The sequence below is a fragment of the Periplaneta americana genome, chromosome 15 (genome assembly GCF_040183065.1).
Source record: "Periplaneta americana isolate PAMFEO1 chromosome 15, P.americana_PAMFEO1_priV1, whole genome shotgun sequence".
NCBI lineage: Eukaryota > Metazoa > Arthropoda > Insecta > Blattodea > Blattidae > Periplaneta > Periplaneta americana.
In genome coordinates, this window is record NC_091131.1 from 131462658 (window position 1) to 131482152 (window position 19495).

Here is a 19495-nt window from a genome sequence, read left to right on the forward strand (position 1 = left end):
TTTGGGGTCAGGTGAGAAAGACTGCTTTAACAGCTGAGAGGTAGATAATAGAGGGGTTGGGGAGGATGACAGACAAGTGGATAGAGTTGCGGGAACAGGTTGTCGACAGTGAGGAGGGTCGGGGAGGCTAGACTCGCCATCAGCCTGAGGGCATGCCACAGAAAGGGGGGCGATATAGGCAATAGTGCCAACCTAACTAAAAATAGACCAAATTTACTGAGGTAATGTAATGCAACTAAATATAGTATTACTACAATAATTAAATAATTAGTATTAAACTATTAAACTATTACTTTCTTAATATAACAAACAACTTATGAGAAGTTGCCTTGACTTACTAATTATGTATCTCAGCCATACGGGTAATCCTTCTTTTCGTGTTGCCGCTTTATACAATGATGACGCCGTCTTGAGTCCACAAGTTGGTTTGTCCAAATTTGGTAATCGCTTCGCGTAAGATGTGGCGAGTTTTTGTCAAGTCTTCCCGAATTGTCCAACCAGAATTTTTTAATTTTCTTTTGTTTCGGAAGACCTCGCTTCTCTTCCTATAACTAGCGAATTTCACAATTATTGGTCTGGGTCGATTCTCGTCTCTCCTGCCAACTCTATGACTTCTATCAATGTCGGCCAGACTCAAGTCCACCCCTATCTTCTCCGCCACACTAATCGCTAACACATCGGTGTCCTCACCATTGTTCTCACCTACACCAAAAATACGCAGACACTGGCGTCGCTGATATTGTTCTAAATCGTCCAGTTTGTATTCTAGCTCCTCGATCCGACGATCTTTTTGCTCCAGAGCACTTTTGAAGTCACTAATTAAGTCTTTGTTGAAGTCGAGATTTTTCTGGAGTTCCACAACCACTGCACTCGTCACCGCGTCCTTGATCGTGTCGGCGAGAACTCGAATCATGCCCGCGTCTTGTAGCATGTCCCATAGCGCGTCCTTCACCACTCGTTGCACGGTAGATTCAATTTCCTCGATTTTTGGGCGACGGGGAGACATGTTGATGAAATGTAAAGACAAATGTAAAGCTTAGTACAAAGAATTAAAACTGTGCTAAAAATATTTGGCCTGTGTACAGACTCACATTATATTATATTATATTATATTATATTATATTATATTATATTATATTATATTATATTATATTATATTATATTATATTATATTATATTATATTATATTGCATTATATTATATTATATTATATTATATTATATTATATTATATTATATTATATTATATTATATTATATTATATTATATTATATTATTATGTTGGGTAAGTACTATTTTATTTATTATGTAGAGCAGTATTGTCTGCTTACTGTTCCTTATATTATATTAAATTTATTGCGACCCTTGTAAAAATAACTGTCACAAAATTTAATGATAGTTCACACAAAGTTTTAGAAGTTTTTTTAGTTCTGTGTCTTTTTTCTGACAACATTGTATAGTCATAAGTGTATTGGGATTTTGCGCGTAACTACACTTTTTTAGTAAAAAAAATTTTTTCATAGACGTAACTCAACGGACTCTGCGTCTAACTTGGAAATAATGTACTAGAAATTTTTGAAACGATTATTACTTATCAAACCATCTAGTGAAGCATTATATGATTACGTAGTGCAAAAATATGATCCAGAATACTGTTTTAAATATATGGCAAAGAGAATTGAAACACAAATTAGAGCTGAATGTTTTCAAGTGGCGCCATTCAAAATGTTGCTTATTTTCTTCAGAACAGATAAAGTAGTTGCAATACAATTATTGATAAACACGTCTTTATAACTAAAGAGGCTATTGGTAAAGAAAGAGAATATGATATGATGGAATGAAACAAGCAAAAAATTAAAATAATCTGAGAAAATCTGTCACAAATTCGTTATCTAATTTCAGTAGATTGCACACTACGAAATAAACGATCAAAGCTCAATTTCAATAAAATGTATTATTTTTACACTTTCATACAGAAAATTTAAATCATTCTCTGGACGAGAACTGTGGGATGCTATCAACCGTGAGGCAAGGATTGACGGAACTCTAGCAGATTCACCGTCGGTGGAAAACATAGCAAACTCGTGGCTGGGACGCCAGGCGCCACACTTCCCTGCTGTCACTGTGACGAGGAACTACGAAGATGGATCAGCATTACTGGAACAGGTGACAAGACTACATAACGCAGTTTTTAAAGATAGAAAATATGCCACTTTGATTTTTTGTACTTTACCTAACAAAAGTGTTCAAACGTATGAAGGTTATTGCAGGTAATTATAAATAAATGTACAGCGTGCAACATGAGCTTCACTCCATCTAACGTAATCATAGACTTTGAACTAGCTATACAGGCTGCAGTGGTGGAAACTTGGGAATGCTTTAGCCTACTATTATAGGTTGCCGATTCCAGCTTGTGCAAGCATAGTGGCATAAAGTACAATGTATAGGACTGGCGAAGGAGTACAAAGAAGACAGTGAGATAGGACAGTGGCTCAGGATGGTTTTTGGAATAACGTATTTGAATCCAGAGGAAGTCGGGGATTTCTTTGCTATGGAACTGGCTGAGGTAAAACCGATAGAGTGAATTTGCAGATTATTTACTAGAAACGTACATCTCCGAAGATGCAATTTTTCCTCCTACTGTATGGGCAGCCATGACTGCATCGACCTCTCGCACAACAAATGGCTGTGAATCATTAGGAAGACCCTAGTGAATCAGTGTGCAGTATCCGGATAGGATTAGTTGGTCCCTCGAAAAGCTGTGTGCAGTTTCCGTATCAAAGTGTGCAGTTTCCGCCTATCCGTCCCAACTTCTGGGCGTAGAGTTACTATCTTCACAAAAATGAACAATAAAGATATACATTTTTATCTCCTACCAAAAGTGCTTCAAATTTTTCTGTGTTTACCAGCCATTTCAGCAACTGTTGAAAGACTAATCCCCATTATGAACGATGTGTGAATCTCTGAAAAGTTTTAGTTAAATGTTTCTACTGTCAGATCCATGTTGATAATTAGAACAAAATTTAATCGCAAACATCAAGAATTGGATGAGTTCTTACGAAAAAACAAAGAGGCACTAAAAGATTGGCAGTTCTGTGAAGTACTTCTAGAGCAAAACTAAAATGAGTATAGTACATATTTGAAGGGTACACGGGTAAAACGATCAAGGTCCATCAAACATCGAAATTGAGTTAATAATGCTATCTTATAGTGGAAAGGAAGTACTATCATGTGGTGTAGCTAGTAATAAGAAATCATCGTTCTTGACATTCCACTACGTCAGTTTCTATTAAATACACACATAACAAAGTATTAAGTGCTTAAACTTTAAAATTCGTTTTTCTCGAAACTTTCTAAAATGGACCTTGATCGTTATTCCCATGTACCCTTCATTTATCTGTGTAATTGTATGAACATTTAGAGGAGTTCTTAAGTGAAAAATTTCATGTAATTCCTTTTGTTGAGTAAAATAAATAACAACAATATAAATGAGCACTGCAGAAAAGTGACATAAATGTTTAAATATGTTGTAATTCAAAACTAACTTATAAATTTGAGTAGTCAGTATTTGAGACTTCAATACTAAAATGTCTTAAGCTGTTTTTATTGCATCACATCAATAAATAAATGCTTGAGAACGGATGTCCCGTTTTGGCCCTTCAGAAATATGGTCATCCTGGGCATATGATAGCTGATAGTCTGTCACTACACTTAAGTGTTTTAATTAGTGTTTACACATTAACACTGTGACGACTTGTCCCCCACTTATTCTTTCTTGCAGTCTTCTCGAGGTACTTCGGCTCCGCGCCGCACTAGACCAATGTACTCCAGCGATTTTTCTAAAGGAGTCTGCCCACCTCGTCCATGCTCTGCCTCTTTTTCTTTTGCCGATGCGGAAGTCCCACACCGTAGATCTGCGTTCGTAAGGCTTGCTACATGACCCACCGTTTCCTTTTTTACTGCTCGAACGTTGAGACACGTTGGATAGTTCTGACAACTTTTTTTAATCTTGTTGTCGAGATTTTGTCACTGAGAGATACTCCTAGTATAGTACTCTTCCGTTGTCAGCTTTGGATGGTGTTTAATGCAGCAATGTAATAATAATAATAATAATAATAATAATAATAATAATAATAATAATAATAATAATAATAATAATAATAATAATAATAATATTAACACTGTTCAAATTGTTAAAAGACATTATTTTTCATGGAGAGAGATTTTTTTACTTTTTGCACCTTGCCACAAAAGCGGAAACATCCAATGTTTCGGAGCGATGTATATATTTTCCATCATCAAAGAATGCAAAAAAAAAAAACAAACAAACAACCTGTTTGGTACATTAGCTTGATCTATTCCTAGCCCTGATACATGATTAATTTTTGTTGATCCAAGAGAAAATCTACTCATATCGGCTCTTCCACGTAGGTCTACTAAAAATCTACAGAAATTATTATATTTTTCTCTGATGATTTCACTTTAAGTCCGCCTGGGTGGTGCAGTTGGTATAGCGCTGGCCTCCTGTACCCGAGATTGCGGGTTCGATCCCGGCCCAGGTCGATGGCATTTAAATGTGCTTAAATGCGACAGACTTATGTCAGTAGATTTACTGGCATGTAAAAGAACTCCTGCGGGACAAAATTCCGGCACACCGGCGACGCTGATAAGACCTCGGCAGTTGCGAGCGTCGTTAAATAAAACATAATATCAAATATTTCACTTTAACCCTTTTTGGTGATGCCCATCTTAATGATTCTATTCCTTGTTAGCAATATCGGTTTCAGGAATGTATTGGTATAGGCATACCCAATTCTCATCGGTTATTACAAGAATCTATATTGGAACTCGTGACCCTCTTGATTGTAGCACTTACTGGGGATTTGGGCACAAAGTTCAATTTGCCTTGCTTTCTTTTCTTGTCAGATTTTACATAATTTTGGAAACGTTAGGCGTTGGGTGAACAATATACTCGATGTTACTAAAGCTTATGTTTACTTTCTTGGACGATTGATGAACACTTACTTCTCGGTTTTACGAATAAATTCTTAATGCCTTTAATCCCATGTTCGCTGGCAGCAGTAGACGTGTGGATGCGAAGAAACTTTAGTGTGCCCATCTTTATTATGATTTGCACTATTGAAATACTGCAGAAAGAGACAAGATCTTTTTCTGTATCTGAGCTAGAAGTCGTCTACAAGCTTTAGCAGTAAGAAAATTGATAATAATTCGCCATGTAACAGTGTTCGAGGCACTGATACGTTTCATGTTCATTTTCTCCTAATATTGTCGACAGAGACGAAAGACGGGCAATGGAAAAATAAAATCATGTAAAATATATTCTCATTTTCATATCAATATTTATTCAGATTCAAATATCCTGATATTAAACTGCACACAGCATTTGTTCCTGCAAGATCCACACAATGCGACACAAGAGGAACGAGATTTCGTGTGGTGGATCCCCATCGAATACCTGACCCCAAACAATCTGGATGTGAACTCTATACATCCCGTCTCCTGGATGGGAGAAAGGACTCACAACATTGGGAACCTACCAGACATGCAGTCCTTCGTCATAATGAATCCTACGGGTGCCGGTATGTAGGCCTATATGAAATACTTTTAAGCGTTTATCTTCAGTTTAATTATTTAAGTTCTACAATGCACTAATTAGTACTACAAAAATAATTTTCAAAAATTCACCGTGTCTTGAAACTTACCATTTTCAACGTTTCGCCAACTAGGTGTGCCCAGACAGGTCGCTTAATCTGTTGGGCTCGTTATGTCTGGCTACTCCAGGTATTACTCGACCAAGGCGACCGGAGCCGTGGACGTAATGTGAACTATCGCGATGACGTATTACGAACGCAGGGGCAGTACAAGTGGCGCTCCGATCTGCAGGACTCCACTGGCCTCGGTCGAGTAATAACTGAGCATCTGTAAATCTCCGCTATTGTTTATATAATAAAACTTGATTACTGAAGTCAAATCATATACACAAATAACATGAACATATAGACTAATTATTATTATACCAATGTATTTAAAAGAGAATTATAAATAATTTATGCAGCATCAATAAAGCAAATTTATTGTGTTGTTATCAACACAGGGGAAAAAATCCACTCATAAGGTCTAAAAAATAAGTAGTTATATGATCAGCGTAGTGGTAGCCATGATTCATCCGATACTCTCAGCCTCCGTGCAAAGCCAATATGGTGTAAAATGCTATAATGGCGTGGTTAAGTAAGGTTAAATGTACAGAAGTTACGATTAAGCCAAGTGCATATCAGACAATAAAATGTAAGCTTATTGAGTTGTTACTTATTACAGTAAGTAATTGTTACATATACCAACTGCTAAATTTATTTGGGGGCTATGAAAACAAACATTCCATCCATCAAAATAATTCCTCTTTCAGAGAGAAAGTGTAACTTTTTTATTCCGTAGAAGACATTACGATATGGGTAACGCTGTAATTAACTGGAAGTAATTTTTCTCCTAACCTGCTGCAGATTTCCGTGTTTATTAATACTTCATGTATGACGTCTATATTTTAGGAGCAAATTTTCAAAACATGACTTGTCCATTTCCATAAAACGCACTTCAAATGCCAAAAACGCACATCTTCACAATGAACAAAATATTTTGAGTGGTAAAATATTATTTTTTTTTATACATTCCTATCAAATTTCACTGTAGAAAAAAAATTGTTTATTACAGATTATGTAGCATTTTCTTAAAAGTGACATGTCAGGTTTGGAAAGTTTGCTCCTCATTTTAGGTAGCTTTGGAAATTTAACACTGCCAGAGGCGAATACTTACATCTTGTGTATCCGGAGCAACTTCGCGTTCCGGGATCCGACATAACCAAACGGATGCACAGTACTAGTGCAAAAATATGATTCAATAATGAATGCTCTTTCTTCACTGAAAAATGCGATAATATTTCTGAAATGTAAGGTGCTTAGTAACATTAAATTCGTAAGAAGCCAACACTTCTCCAATTATTTTCGTTACACTGCAATTACCTTCACCAAACTAAGAAAGCGAATTTACGAGAACGAACATTGTTTCTCCATTGATTGTAAGACCTGGTGTCGAGATAACAATCTCATGATCTTTCGCCTATGTGTAATAAATAGTGTAACCATGGTTCTTCTTAAAGCTTTCCTCATTTTCGTAAGACCAAAAGAAAGGAGATACTTACTTACTTACTTACTTACAAATAGCTTTTAAGGAACCCGAAGGTTCATTGCCGCCCTCACATAAGCCCGCCATCGGTCCCTATCCTGTGCAAGATTAATCCAGTCTCTATCATCATATCTCACCTCCCTCAAATCCACTTTAATATTATCCTCCCATCTACGTCTCGGCCTCCCTAAAGGTCTTTTTCCCTCCGGTCTCCCAACTAACACTCTATATGCATTTCTGTATTCGCCCATACGTGCTACATGCCCTGCCCATCTCAAACGTCTGGATTTAATGTTCCTAATTATGTCAGGTGAAGAATATAAAGCATGCAGTATGGCATTGTGTAACTTTCTCCATTCTCCTGTAACTTCATCCCGCTTAACCCCAAATATTTTCCTAAGCACCCTATTCTCAAACACCCTTAACCTACGTTCCTCTCTCAGAGCGAGAGTCCAAGTTTCACAACCATACAGAACAACCGGTAATATAACTGTTTTATAAATTCTAACTTTCAGATTTTTTTGACAGACTACATGACAAAAGCTTCTCAACCGAATAATAACACGCCTTTCTCATATTTATTCTGCGTTTAATTTCCTCCCGAGTGTCATTTATATTTGTTACTGTTGCTCCAAGATATTTGAATTTTTCCATCTCTTCGAAGGATAAATCTCCAATTTTTATATTTATATTCCGTACAATATTCTGGTCACGAGACATTACCAGATACTTTGTCTCTTCGAGATTTACTTCCAAACCTATCGTTTTACTTACTTAAAGCAGAATTTCCGTGTTTTCCCTAATCGTTTGTGGATTTTCTCCTAACATATTCACGTCATCCGCATAGACAAGAAGCTGATGTAACCCATTCAATTCCAAACCCTGTCTGTTATCCTGAACTTTCCTAATGGCATATTCTAGAGCGAAGTTAAAAAGTAAAGGAGAAAGTGCATCTCCCTGCTTTAGCCCGCAGTGAATTGGAAAAGCATCAGATAGAAACTTACCTATACGGACTCTGCTGTATGTTTCACTGAGACACATTTTAATTAATCGAACTAGTTTCTTGGGAATACCAAATTCAATAAGAATATCATATAATACTTCCCTCTTAACCGAGTCATATGTCTTTTTGAAATCTATGAATAACTGATGCACTATACCCTTATATTATCATTTTTTCTCCAATATCTGTCGAATATAAAAAATCTGATCAATAGTCGATCTATTACGCCGAAAACCGCACTGATGATCCCCAATAATTTCATCTACGTACGGAGTTAATCTTCTGAAAAGAATATTGGACAAAATTTTGTACGACGTCAACAAAAGTGATATGCCTCGAAAGTTACCACAGTTGGTTTTGTCCCCCTTTTTAAAAATAGGTACAATTATGGACTCCTTCCATTGTTCTGGTACAATTTCCTTTTCCCAAATAGCAAGTACAAGTTTATAAATTTCGCTATATAATGCACTTCCACCCTCTTGTATTAATTCTGCTGGAATTTTATCGATACCCGGAGACTTGTACTTTTTCAGATTTTCTATTGCAATTTCGACTTCTGAAAGCGTGGGTTCGGGTATAAATGGCTCAGCAGTTTGTATTTACATTTCTTCCCGATCATTTCTATTTGGCCTATGTACATTTAGTAGTTGCGCAAAATAGTTTTTCCATCTGTTTAGGATTGATGGAGAGTCTGCAAGCAAGTCACCATTCTCATCCTTGATCACGTTTACCCTTGGCTGATATCCGTTCTTAAATTCCTTTATACCCTTATATAAATCTCGAATGTTTTTATTCTTACTATTTGTTTCTACCTCATTCAGTTTTTCCTTGAAGTAACCTCTCTTTTTAATTCTAAGTATACGATTTGCTTCCCGTCTTTCATTGAAATAATTATCTCTCTTCTCCTCAACTGGATCCTGTAAGAATTTCAATTTTGCCTGTTTCCTTCTTTCTACTACCATGCAACAATCTTCATCAAACCACGGTTTCTTTTTCTTAGTTTCATAATAACCTATGCTCTGCTTAGCTGCAATTTTGATACTATCTCTGATATTTTCCCACACGCTATTAACATCTAATTCTTTCTCATCTTCGTCGGAACTTTCTACTTAAATACAAAAATTATAGATGAACTTTATTATGCTGAAAAATTAAAGGTTTATTTAAAAGTCCTCAGCATGAAGCACTATAGAAGTAGATCGTACTGTCTCCTCAGTCTGGGAATCCTTTTCATGTGTGGTGGAAGGACACTGTCAGGGATAAGTGCACTTTTACTTGAGCGTGCACTAATGTAGGTGGCTCTAGCCAATTGTGGATTACTTGCATGACTGATGGAAGGTTCAAGTTTTCATGTATCTGAACATTACTGGCAGAGTAGTCACCACTATATATAATACGAGCTATCTTATTTTGTAGAGTCTGAAGTTTCCTCATATTGATTTTATCGGCAAATCCCCAGGCTGGGATTGCATATAACAGATGGGATCGTATAATCATTTTGTACAGAATAAGGTTTTGCTTATGTGAACATACGATTCAAGAAGAAGGTGATCTACAGTTACGAGTGACAGAGGTCTTTTCTGTAGGAATGTGTATGGTCCATTTCAAATACCACATTTTCTTTAATAGAAGAATTATAAGCGACGTAGGAATAGTAAGTAGCCATTATGAGTCCTGTGATTGGCTGTGGGAGACACATTGTAGGTAAAGCGGACTCTAGCAAAAGAAGTAATGTTGTCAACGTTGGAAAAGTGGTAGCATAATTAATGGAGGGAAATGCTATTCCCTCATCTAACCCACTCTAACTTCTCACAGTCCTCGACCTCCTGTTAATTAGCTACCCCTTTACCTAACCCACTTTAACCTTGTCGCAGTCCTTGTCTGTCACTTTACTGCCCCCTCATCTAACTCACTCTAACCTTGTCACAGTCCTCAGCCTCCTGTAACTTAGCTATCGGTGCATGTGCCCACATCGTGCAGAATATGGAAACAGGAATTGTTATTCCAGTTTTATTGTCTTTTTAGTTCAGGAAAAATAACCATTTTTATTCAGACGAAGCTTTAGTGTGTCGCCACCTATGAAATGAATCAGAAATAATGAGTGTAGACCGTATGGAAGAAAAAGGTATGGTGAATATTGGCAGCACCGTAGTAGTCGCTCCTCATTGGCTACGATAGCAGGCGACAAAATCTTTAACGTATTTAATTTTTTTATCCCTTCATGTTTATTGTTTATTGCGTCGAGCGTTGAAGTTCATCTAGTGAATGTAAACGAAGAATAAGAATTACTTTACTTGACAATTCACTTATATTTAACTTTGCACTGTTTTGAAAATATTTGCATGTTTAAACTTTTATTTATGTCACGATTATGTGTACCAGCACTATATAATAATATATCACCACATTTGTCAATTATTAAAAATAAACTGATGCTTGATTGTTTCTAAACATATAACTTACCGCCAACTTAATTTTATGGCAAAAATGCAGCCTTTTCTGGATTTATGTTGTTCATACAGTACACCATCAGCTCTGCATCCTTTTTACTCCACAATGAAAACATGATTGTCACTGATTGAAATCACGAGTGAGATTACAAAATGTTGGAATAAGGGATGATCGTCCTATAGGCCTACTAGTTTTTATGTTAATTTATGGACTTATTGCATCCATTGAACAAGTTCACTGTCTCTACAGTCTAAATCTATATTCTACCATTGTATGTGCTCATTTCGTAGTGTTATTTCTATAATATTTTATCCTCAGTTCGAATTACACCCATACGGACGCAGAGGCTGATTCCCGAACATAGTGCTCAACATGTGTGAATCCTTCTCATGTGGTTGTAGAACTGCTTCCTGATCCTTCTGTTCTAAATTTAAAACAAGTAGACCAGCGTACTCCGCCCTTTCCGAGTAATTCTTAGATCAGGGACACCTGGAACTCTCATGAACGCCATGTTCTGTGGGAAGACTATACTCGGCCACTACCCAGAATTATATAAATCATATTTAATCGTGATTCTGAAATTTGATATCAAAACTGGGCCAGGTTGTCAACTATACGTGATCTTAAATTTAAGAGGTTAGAAGAAGTGCTTGGCTATAGACCTACGCCTGTATTTTTAAAAGATTAAATTTTTAAGTAGATTATTTAATGACGCTGTTTCAAATACTAGGTTATTTAATGTCGATGGAATTAGTGATAACGCGATGGTATTTGGTAAGCTAAGGTCGAAGAATTCGTCATATGATTACCTCAAATTTTCCTTACAGTTTGGAAAAATCTTGGAAACACCCAGTCAGGTAATCAGCGCAAGCAGGAATGGAATCCACGGTCAAGCGCATCTCCGGATCAGCAAGTACACTCGCCAACCGACTGAGCTACACCTGTGGCTAAGAATGTTCATAAATTATCATGCTACTACTGTCATTAGATACCGGTCGACACAGTGAACGTGCGCTTCAGCGACTATCGGAATCATACCGTGTAACGTCATATGTTTTGGCATACAACTCGCTACTGCCCAAATTTACCAACAGTGGAGAAAGATAACTAAATGTAATAGATTTATAAATAATGATAATGAAGCAATTGTACCGTCGAGGACTATTTCAACTAATGAAATGTGCTTTTAATGAAAGGACACAGGGATATTTTCCTTCTTCATCGCTGCTTTCAGACTGACTGATGGCATCGTGTAAAGTTTGGCGATGTTGTTCACTTGAACGTTAGTAGCTCTAGCTGTTGCGGCGGACTCCAGGTAACCGAGCAACAGCAGCGCATGTTCGCAGTGTCGACCAGTATAAACATTGTTCGAACTAGGTTTTTTTCTGATTCAAAGTGATTTTCTGTTGCAGGTATGTTCTTGGTGAACTACGACCAGCACAACTGGAAGCTCATATCCCAGAATCTTCAGTCTTCAGAATGCAAGATATCCAAAATAACACACAAGAAGTTGCTGCAAGATGCTCTAAGCCTCTACAAAGCAATGGAACTGAACATTAGCACAGCTCTCAACCTTACTCTATCTCTGTGCAATGAAACTGATTTCTCAGTCTGGCAGCCACTTGTTCATCGTTTGTTCTACATTATAAACAATTTCGAATTCACATTAGTTGAAGATAAGTTACAGGTAGTCTATATTAAGATGCGAAGTATTGACAATACCATGGATTGCTTGTTACGATCTATTGGCCGAGATGAAAAAGCACGTCTTCAAATTTCACTTAGTATCATTAAATCGTAAAATTACAGTCACACTTTATTTATACTCACTCATTCTTCCTCCCACCAACTCAATCAATGAATGAACGAATCAATCAATCATTCAATCAATCAATCAATCAATCAATCAATCAATCAATCAATCAATCAATCAATCAATCAATCAATCAATCAATCGATCAATCAATCAATCAATCACGCGCTCGCTCATTCATCACCCACATTTCTTGTTTCGTAATTCATTCATTCCTCTGTCCAGTCCTTTGGTGTTTCAAGGCCCATTCACCATGCAAAGTAATCGCAAACGCAGAAGATATTTATGTGTAACATGAACACAATACATAACTGATCATTCGCAATGAAATCGCAAACGACATTAACGTTAAACTACAACATCCAGGCTAGTGGTGGGGTGTGATTTGAAGACCTGTGCTTTTGTCGTCGTCATAAGTTACTCACTGGTTCCGACTGTGACTATACTGTAGTTCCAAAATTACAGCTCCGAGAAATTGCCGTCTCCGACCTATACGTGATTCGTAGTCATAGTAGCTGATGCACGTATATGACAGCTCAGAGTCCAGACAACTGGAAGTCAGATTTATTGAAGGGACAACATATCTGGGATCTAATGAACTATGTTCATCATCCCACTCTAGAGGTTAACGAGGGCAACTCTTTGATACTGTAGCTATAATGACTCAACTCCATAAACATTCTTGGGACACATCGCCATAGCGCAGATCAGAGTGTGATGTGTTTTAGTACACTCGCCGCGCTATTTTTTAGTCACTATTATTGATATTAAGAAATGGCAGCTATAAATCACTTCAATTCGCAGAACAACGATAAATATAAACATATCTTGACTCGTGATGGGAAACATTGAAATGTTTTGATGAAATATAATGCAAATTTATAATCCATATTGCTAAGGCGATTAATTTAGATGAGTTTAACAATAAAATTTAATCCTCATTGCTGAATTCTGTAAAATCTCAATCAATAATCGAGTGTTATAGAATATGTGAAGCAGAAGACTAAACACATCACTGGTCACCAGTTAGAATTAATGATTTGGGTCTCAAAACGAAGATTTGTGTTCGGTACATTACGAGGTGTACGATGCCTTTTGATCGTAATGTTCGGATTCGTTCCGGATGTTCCGATATAAATACCCCCTTGAAAATAACAGTGATTTATATTCCTTAATTTTGTAAAATGCCACGAATTGAAGATTTGAAGATCCCAGACAAGCTGGGAATTGCAGCAACAATAAACTTCTACATTACGACTGATGACATTACCCTTAAAGTGTGACATGTAGGCCTATTACCTGCCATCATCTTTAATGAACGACTCTGTGAATGCCAGGGCGTTACAACGTTCGCAATCGCCAAGAATAATCCAAACACAAAAATCACACTGTGACATCGTTATTATTTGTCGCAGCGATTTTTCCGGAGCTGTCACAGTTCAGAGCTGTGACGGGAAAATGTTGTCACATCTCATCTCTAATCCACTCCTTTTCTATAAACATATTGAAATTATTGAAGTTGGAAGACGGGTAAGTTTACCTTCTTTCACGAACTCCATAATAATTGCAAATCTGGCTTTCAGATATAGCTCTCTGTGAAGCTGACTTGAATAATTTCGAGGGAAAAATTGTTCCGGAGCCGAATATCAAACTCGGGACCTTTGCTGAGCGCACCAACATTCCACCGACTGAGCTACGCGGAAACTGTAACCTACACCGGCTCAATTATTTTCTTTATATCCACATACTTCAAGTGGGCTGACAAGACGCCAGAACCGAACACTCAATGCACACAAACTCTCTGTGACTTGAATTCTGGTTTGTGTGCACTCAGTGTTGGGTTCTGGCGTCTTGTCAGCCCACCTTGAGGTATGTGGATATAAAGGAAAAAATTCAGCCAGTGTTGGTTACAGTTCCTGGGGAACGCAGCGTTGGCACGCTCAGCCAAAGGTCCCGGGTTCGATACCCGGCCCTGGACTTTCCCTTTGAAATTATCCATACTAACTGACGTTGCTTCCACGAATTGCATTAGCTTCTAAATGCCACTCCGATAATATGATGTTCAAATTCCCGTCAACGCGAACATGAAAGCTTGGAGTTTGTAAACTTTTACGTTAGCGTTTGGTGGTTAGATTCATGAAAATGCAAATCATTGTGAATGTTCCCATTAGTTAACCTGACCGAAAGCTTTTGTGTTAATGTTGCGTTTGTCATTACTTTTCATTCTAATTGCATACAGAAGTAGACTCTTTGATATTCCACTATGTGCTGGGACTTAATATCTGCAAACTCCCTGCGGTGGCTAAAGTTTTAGACCATCTGTCTGTCACGTAGGCGGTCAGAGTTCAAGTCCCGGTTAGGCCTGAGATTTTTCCAATTCAACATCTGCAGCAGGAATGTCAAACTCAGATCTGAACTGGGCCATGTAATCTGGGTGTAAGATCATGTGAGTCACAAGAAAAAGAAATAGTCATTATATAATCTGTAATGAATAGGCCATATTCATTTGTAGAATAGTAAATATTGTATGCTAGTAAGAAAAAACAAAAGTAGCATAGATTAACGTTTTTTCTGATATTTGCAATCTCTTTTATATATACATTTTGATTACACACATTTAACACTATATCACATAGAAATGTAGTTATAATAACCACTTTCATGTGTTGAAAACATGAAAGTGGTTATTACAACTACAGTGCGTCTGGGCTATATGTCCGCGATAAATGATCGGCCGCGTGGCCGGTGGAAGGCACGCTTCTGCCGCTGGGATGGTAAGCGCGCTCGCGCAACTTAACTCGTTAAAACTAGGTGTGCTATACGTAACACATCATCATTTGGTACTCACCCTGCCCACAGAAGATGCTGTATGTGATGTTTATTTTCTTATACGCATATTTCACACTTCTAAAGAAATTGTCATTCAAGTTCTTCATTATTTACTTTTTCTAACCCCAGTTACAAAAATTAGGCCTGCGATTGTAATCTTGGGATTGTAATTCATGACATGATGGAATTCTGTATAGTTTTAGTTTCAATAATTTTGTTGCCATTCCTGCAGATGCTTTTGAAATCCCTGTCTGCTGTGCTAAACGTCTCAGTGACTTGCGTGAGCTACGCACTAATGCCGGACCAATTTCATCCAGTTTTTCCTTCGTAAGAACACGGCGCTTTTGTCGTCTTTTTCTGTCATTTACAGAACCTTTTTCATTGAATCTATTAAATAATCTTAATATTGTTTTTTTAGGGGATACTGGTTTGTCAGGAAATTTACGTCTGAATTTTCGCCTTGTTGAAGCACACGATTTTCTATTCTTTATGTACTGTACGTGATGTATATATAAATACGTTCCCTTAATGAATATATGTTTACCATGACCAAAATATCTGTTCTCCATCTCAGGTAAACGAATACTGCTAGAGGCCAAGTTACGAATAAACTGTTTTATTTATGTCGTCATGTTTGGTGACAGTATATTGAAGTTTCAAACTGGAGTTCCAAGTAACAAATTTGAACTGTAAGCCTTACATATTACCAACACGTTTTAAATATTACGAGGTCTACTGTTGAAACCACCGCAATAAAAGAGCGTACCCGCGGTTCATGAACTCTGATACTCAGACATTCAAAACGTTAATTGATTGTGGTATAGTATCGGCTATACTTTAATGGATACAAATTAATCAGCCGAAAGAACAAGCAAATATTACAACATGAGTGTATTCAATTCGGTATGGAGTAGTGGTTAGCATGCTTGACCTTGAAAAGAGCGTGACTGGGTTCAAATTTTGGTTGGGACAAGTTACCTGGTTGAGATGTTCTCCAGATTTTCCCTCAGTCAATTGAATTACTGGAAAATTTTCGGCGTTTGATGTCGAACTCATTTCGCCATCATAAATACACTTCCCCTCTTTCATCATCATCTGCATTTCTCATCCCATATTTCTGACTTGCTCCGATGTAGAGTCGCCTGCGGGATGTCACCGAACTTGGACCCAGAGATAGTAGATAGTTGCTGGTGGTAGTGCTATGTACCGTGGGCTCTCCCTAGGGCTCTTAGTAGCTCGTGGGACCGGAGGGTTGATGGAACGCTGTAATGCGTAGGTATGCGAAAATTTAAACGTATTCTGTAGGCTGGAGGTGAGTTTGAACGCGACCCGCAGAGGAATGTGTAGCGCGGGGGCTTTATAGGCTCCGTGCGTATAGTACTTTGCTGCTACAGGCGGACACTACGAGAACTACTTGTAGGCTTGTCTTCAACAGCTGTGTGTGATCTGTGTTGACAGCCGACTGCTGGAAGATTCGAGTAGGAGTGATTTTATACGCATTTATTTAATCTTTCATAAAGTGTTGCCTTTAGATTGCTATTTTAAAAATGTCAAAGCGGTCCAGCAAAATTATGTGCTGTGTTTTTAGCTGTAATAATAGATATTGTAATACAGAGCAAAATGTGAAGTTTTATAGTTTTCCATCACGACCCCACGAAATGGATTTGAAAAGACGGTGGATAATAGCAGTAAATCGGAAAGAGTGAGTTTAAATTAAGTATTTGGGATTTAAGTATTTTAATTAATACCTAATTAAGTTTTTACAGAACTTATCGTAATCGAGGATTTTACAATAAACCTACAGTAACTATTGCATGCAAATAATCACGTTAATGTTATACTTACAAAATAAGCAGCTGTAGGCCATATTTGTAAACACATCATAATAGTAGGGCGCATTGTATTCAGTAATTATGGCAAAGTCTTTATGATAGCCTGTATTATATAATTACAGAAATAGGCCTATATGAGAAATACGGAAAAATAGTATCATTACATACATACTTTACAATTACAGAATCATATTATGAATATAGAAGGAATTACAAATACAGAAAAATAATATAAATAAAAGTACATTACAATATTGTAATAGTCCTAAAGATATATCATTACGAAGACATATAACAAAAAATAATTTATACTCATTACAACAGAAATTACAAAACATTTAATAGAAACCAAAGCTACATTTTATGAAATCTATTTGAAGTGATTTTCTAAATATCATCTGCCTTTATAGTTTTGTCAAACATTAAACAATATGTTTACATTAATATGTCACATTTACACGAATTATTTTTATAGGGCAGACGGCACTTTATGGACACCTTCCAAATCGTCTAGAATCTGTAGCGAACATTTCATAGGAGGGTGTAAATCTCAAAATCCTGCTAGTCCAGCATATGTTCCAAGCATCTTTCCTGAATGTTACAAAAGGGAGTCAACAGGAACAGACTCTCTCAACAGATTTAAAAGACTGAAGAAAAGAACTGAAATAATTTCACAGCCGGATACATCAGACCCTTTGGAAGATAGTGCGTCTATCCTAGTGACCACCAAAACTGATGCCCAAACTCAGACAGATAGAAATTATGACAAAGAAAGCAAGTTTGAATTCAGTTGTATGGTGGATGGAAACAATGTCAGCACACAAGCATGCATATCAGCCTTCCACGCATTGTATGCCAAACCTAAGTGTTCCAGTAAACTGTCTGGGTCTGACTCCCCATATGAAAAAAGAGGATTTTTTGGTTATAGTTCAATTTCTGATGAATCACAATTAAATGTCCTGGCTGGTGTTAACACAGAAATTTTTAATTTATTTTTGAACTTACTGTCAGACAGTACCCAGCGTAAAATTAGTAAAGAAAATAAACTTTTAATATTCTTAATGAAAATGAAGTTAGCCTTGCCATTTGCTGCCCTTGCTGTAATTTTCAATGTTCACCGCAGTACTATTTCTAGAATATTTCAATCTGTTTTACCTACACTTGCACAAGCAACTAAAAACTTTGTTTTCTGGCCTAGCAAAGATACTGTTAATGCAACATTGCCTACTGTGTTTAAAGATAATTATCCGAATTGTAGAGCTATTATTGACTGCACTGAAATTAAAACAGAACAACCTCCTGAAATCAGTCAGCGTGTATATATGTACTCTAACTATAAGTCTGCATATGCTGCAAAAGTTCTTATTGGAATTGCGCCTTGTGGTATGGTAACATTTATTTCCAAATGTTATGGAGGTAGAGCCAGTGACAGTTTTATCACAAATGACTGTGGAATTTTGAAACTGATAGAACCAGGAGATCAAATTATGGCAGATAAAGGTTTTCCCGGAATAAAAACTGTATTGGAGGAGAGCAATGCAATTTTGGTAATGCCACCCTTTATGAATGAAGGTCACTTAACACCTGATCAAGTTGATGATACTTATAATATTGCTAGTGTGCGGATCCACGTTGAACGCTGCATTCAAAGAGTGAAAGTGTATAATATACTTCAAAAATGTCCAAGTGAACTATTACATTGTATTGATGACATTGTGCACATGTGTTGTGTTATGACTAATGTACAGCCTCCATTGATTTCTGAAGATCATTGTTAGAACGGTATGCCAGTTCTTTTAAATAGTGTGTGAAGTAAAACTGTTGCAACTTTTCAATACAGCCCTTCAGGAACATATCATTTCTTTGAATTTCTATAAGAATGGAAGTATGATTCTCTGTATAAATGAAAAAATCACAGAAATCAACGCCACAACAGTACATCAGCAGTTGACACTGAGTGAAATATGTATGACTTTGTTTTAGTTCCAAATTTCCTCGTGAATTTTTTATAATATAGGATACATTAATGTCCCCAATCTCACCGACAATGGGTTTTTCCTTACATGAAATAGGACATTTAATTTCTAATACTCTTTCTGGCTTACCATTCATCATTACTATCCCATCAGGACTAGCACACAACCAAGGTTGGGTTAAGTGAATGATAAGACCACAACCAGCAACTGTTCTGTCATATGAATTTGTGTATTTGTCAAGTGCAGTTTTTTCTAATTTACTTCCAAAAGTTACATTCCTAAGACCCCTACCATGAAGCAATTTTGGGTTCATGAGGGTATTTACCAGCTTCTCATGATCTTTTTTTCTAGTTTTAATTGAATGTGCCCTACTCGCAGAAATCCTTATTTTTCTT

The 19495-nt window shown here is 36.9% G+C and overlaps 1 protein-coding gene across 2 annotated transcripts in view; it reads left to right on the top strand.

The window, feature by feature from the left end:
• LOC138715336 (aminopeptidase N-like) overlaps positions 1-19495 on the top strand; it is a 129271-nt gene that overhangs the window by 80540 nt on the left and 29236 nt on the right. For both annotated transcript variants that reach the window (XM_069848149.1, XM_069848150.1), the window contains 3 exons: positions 1976-2165; positions 5401-5599; positions 12063-12337. In XM_069848149.1, coding sequence (XP_069704250.1) covers positions 1976-2165; positions 5401-5599; positions 12063-12337 — 664 coding nt within the window. The remainder of the gene's footprint in view (positions 1-1975; positions 2166-5400; positions 5600-12062; positions 12338-19495) is intronic.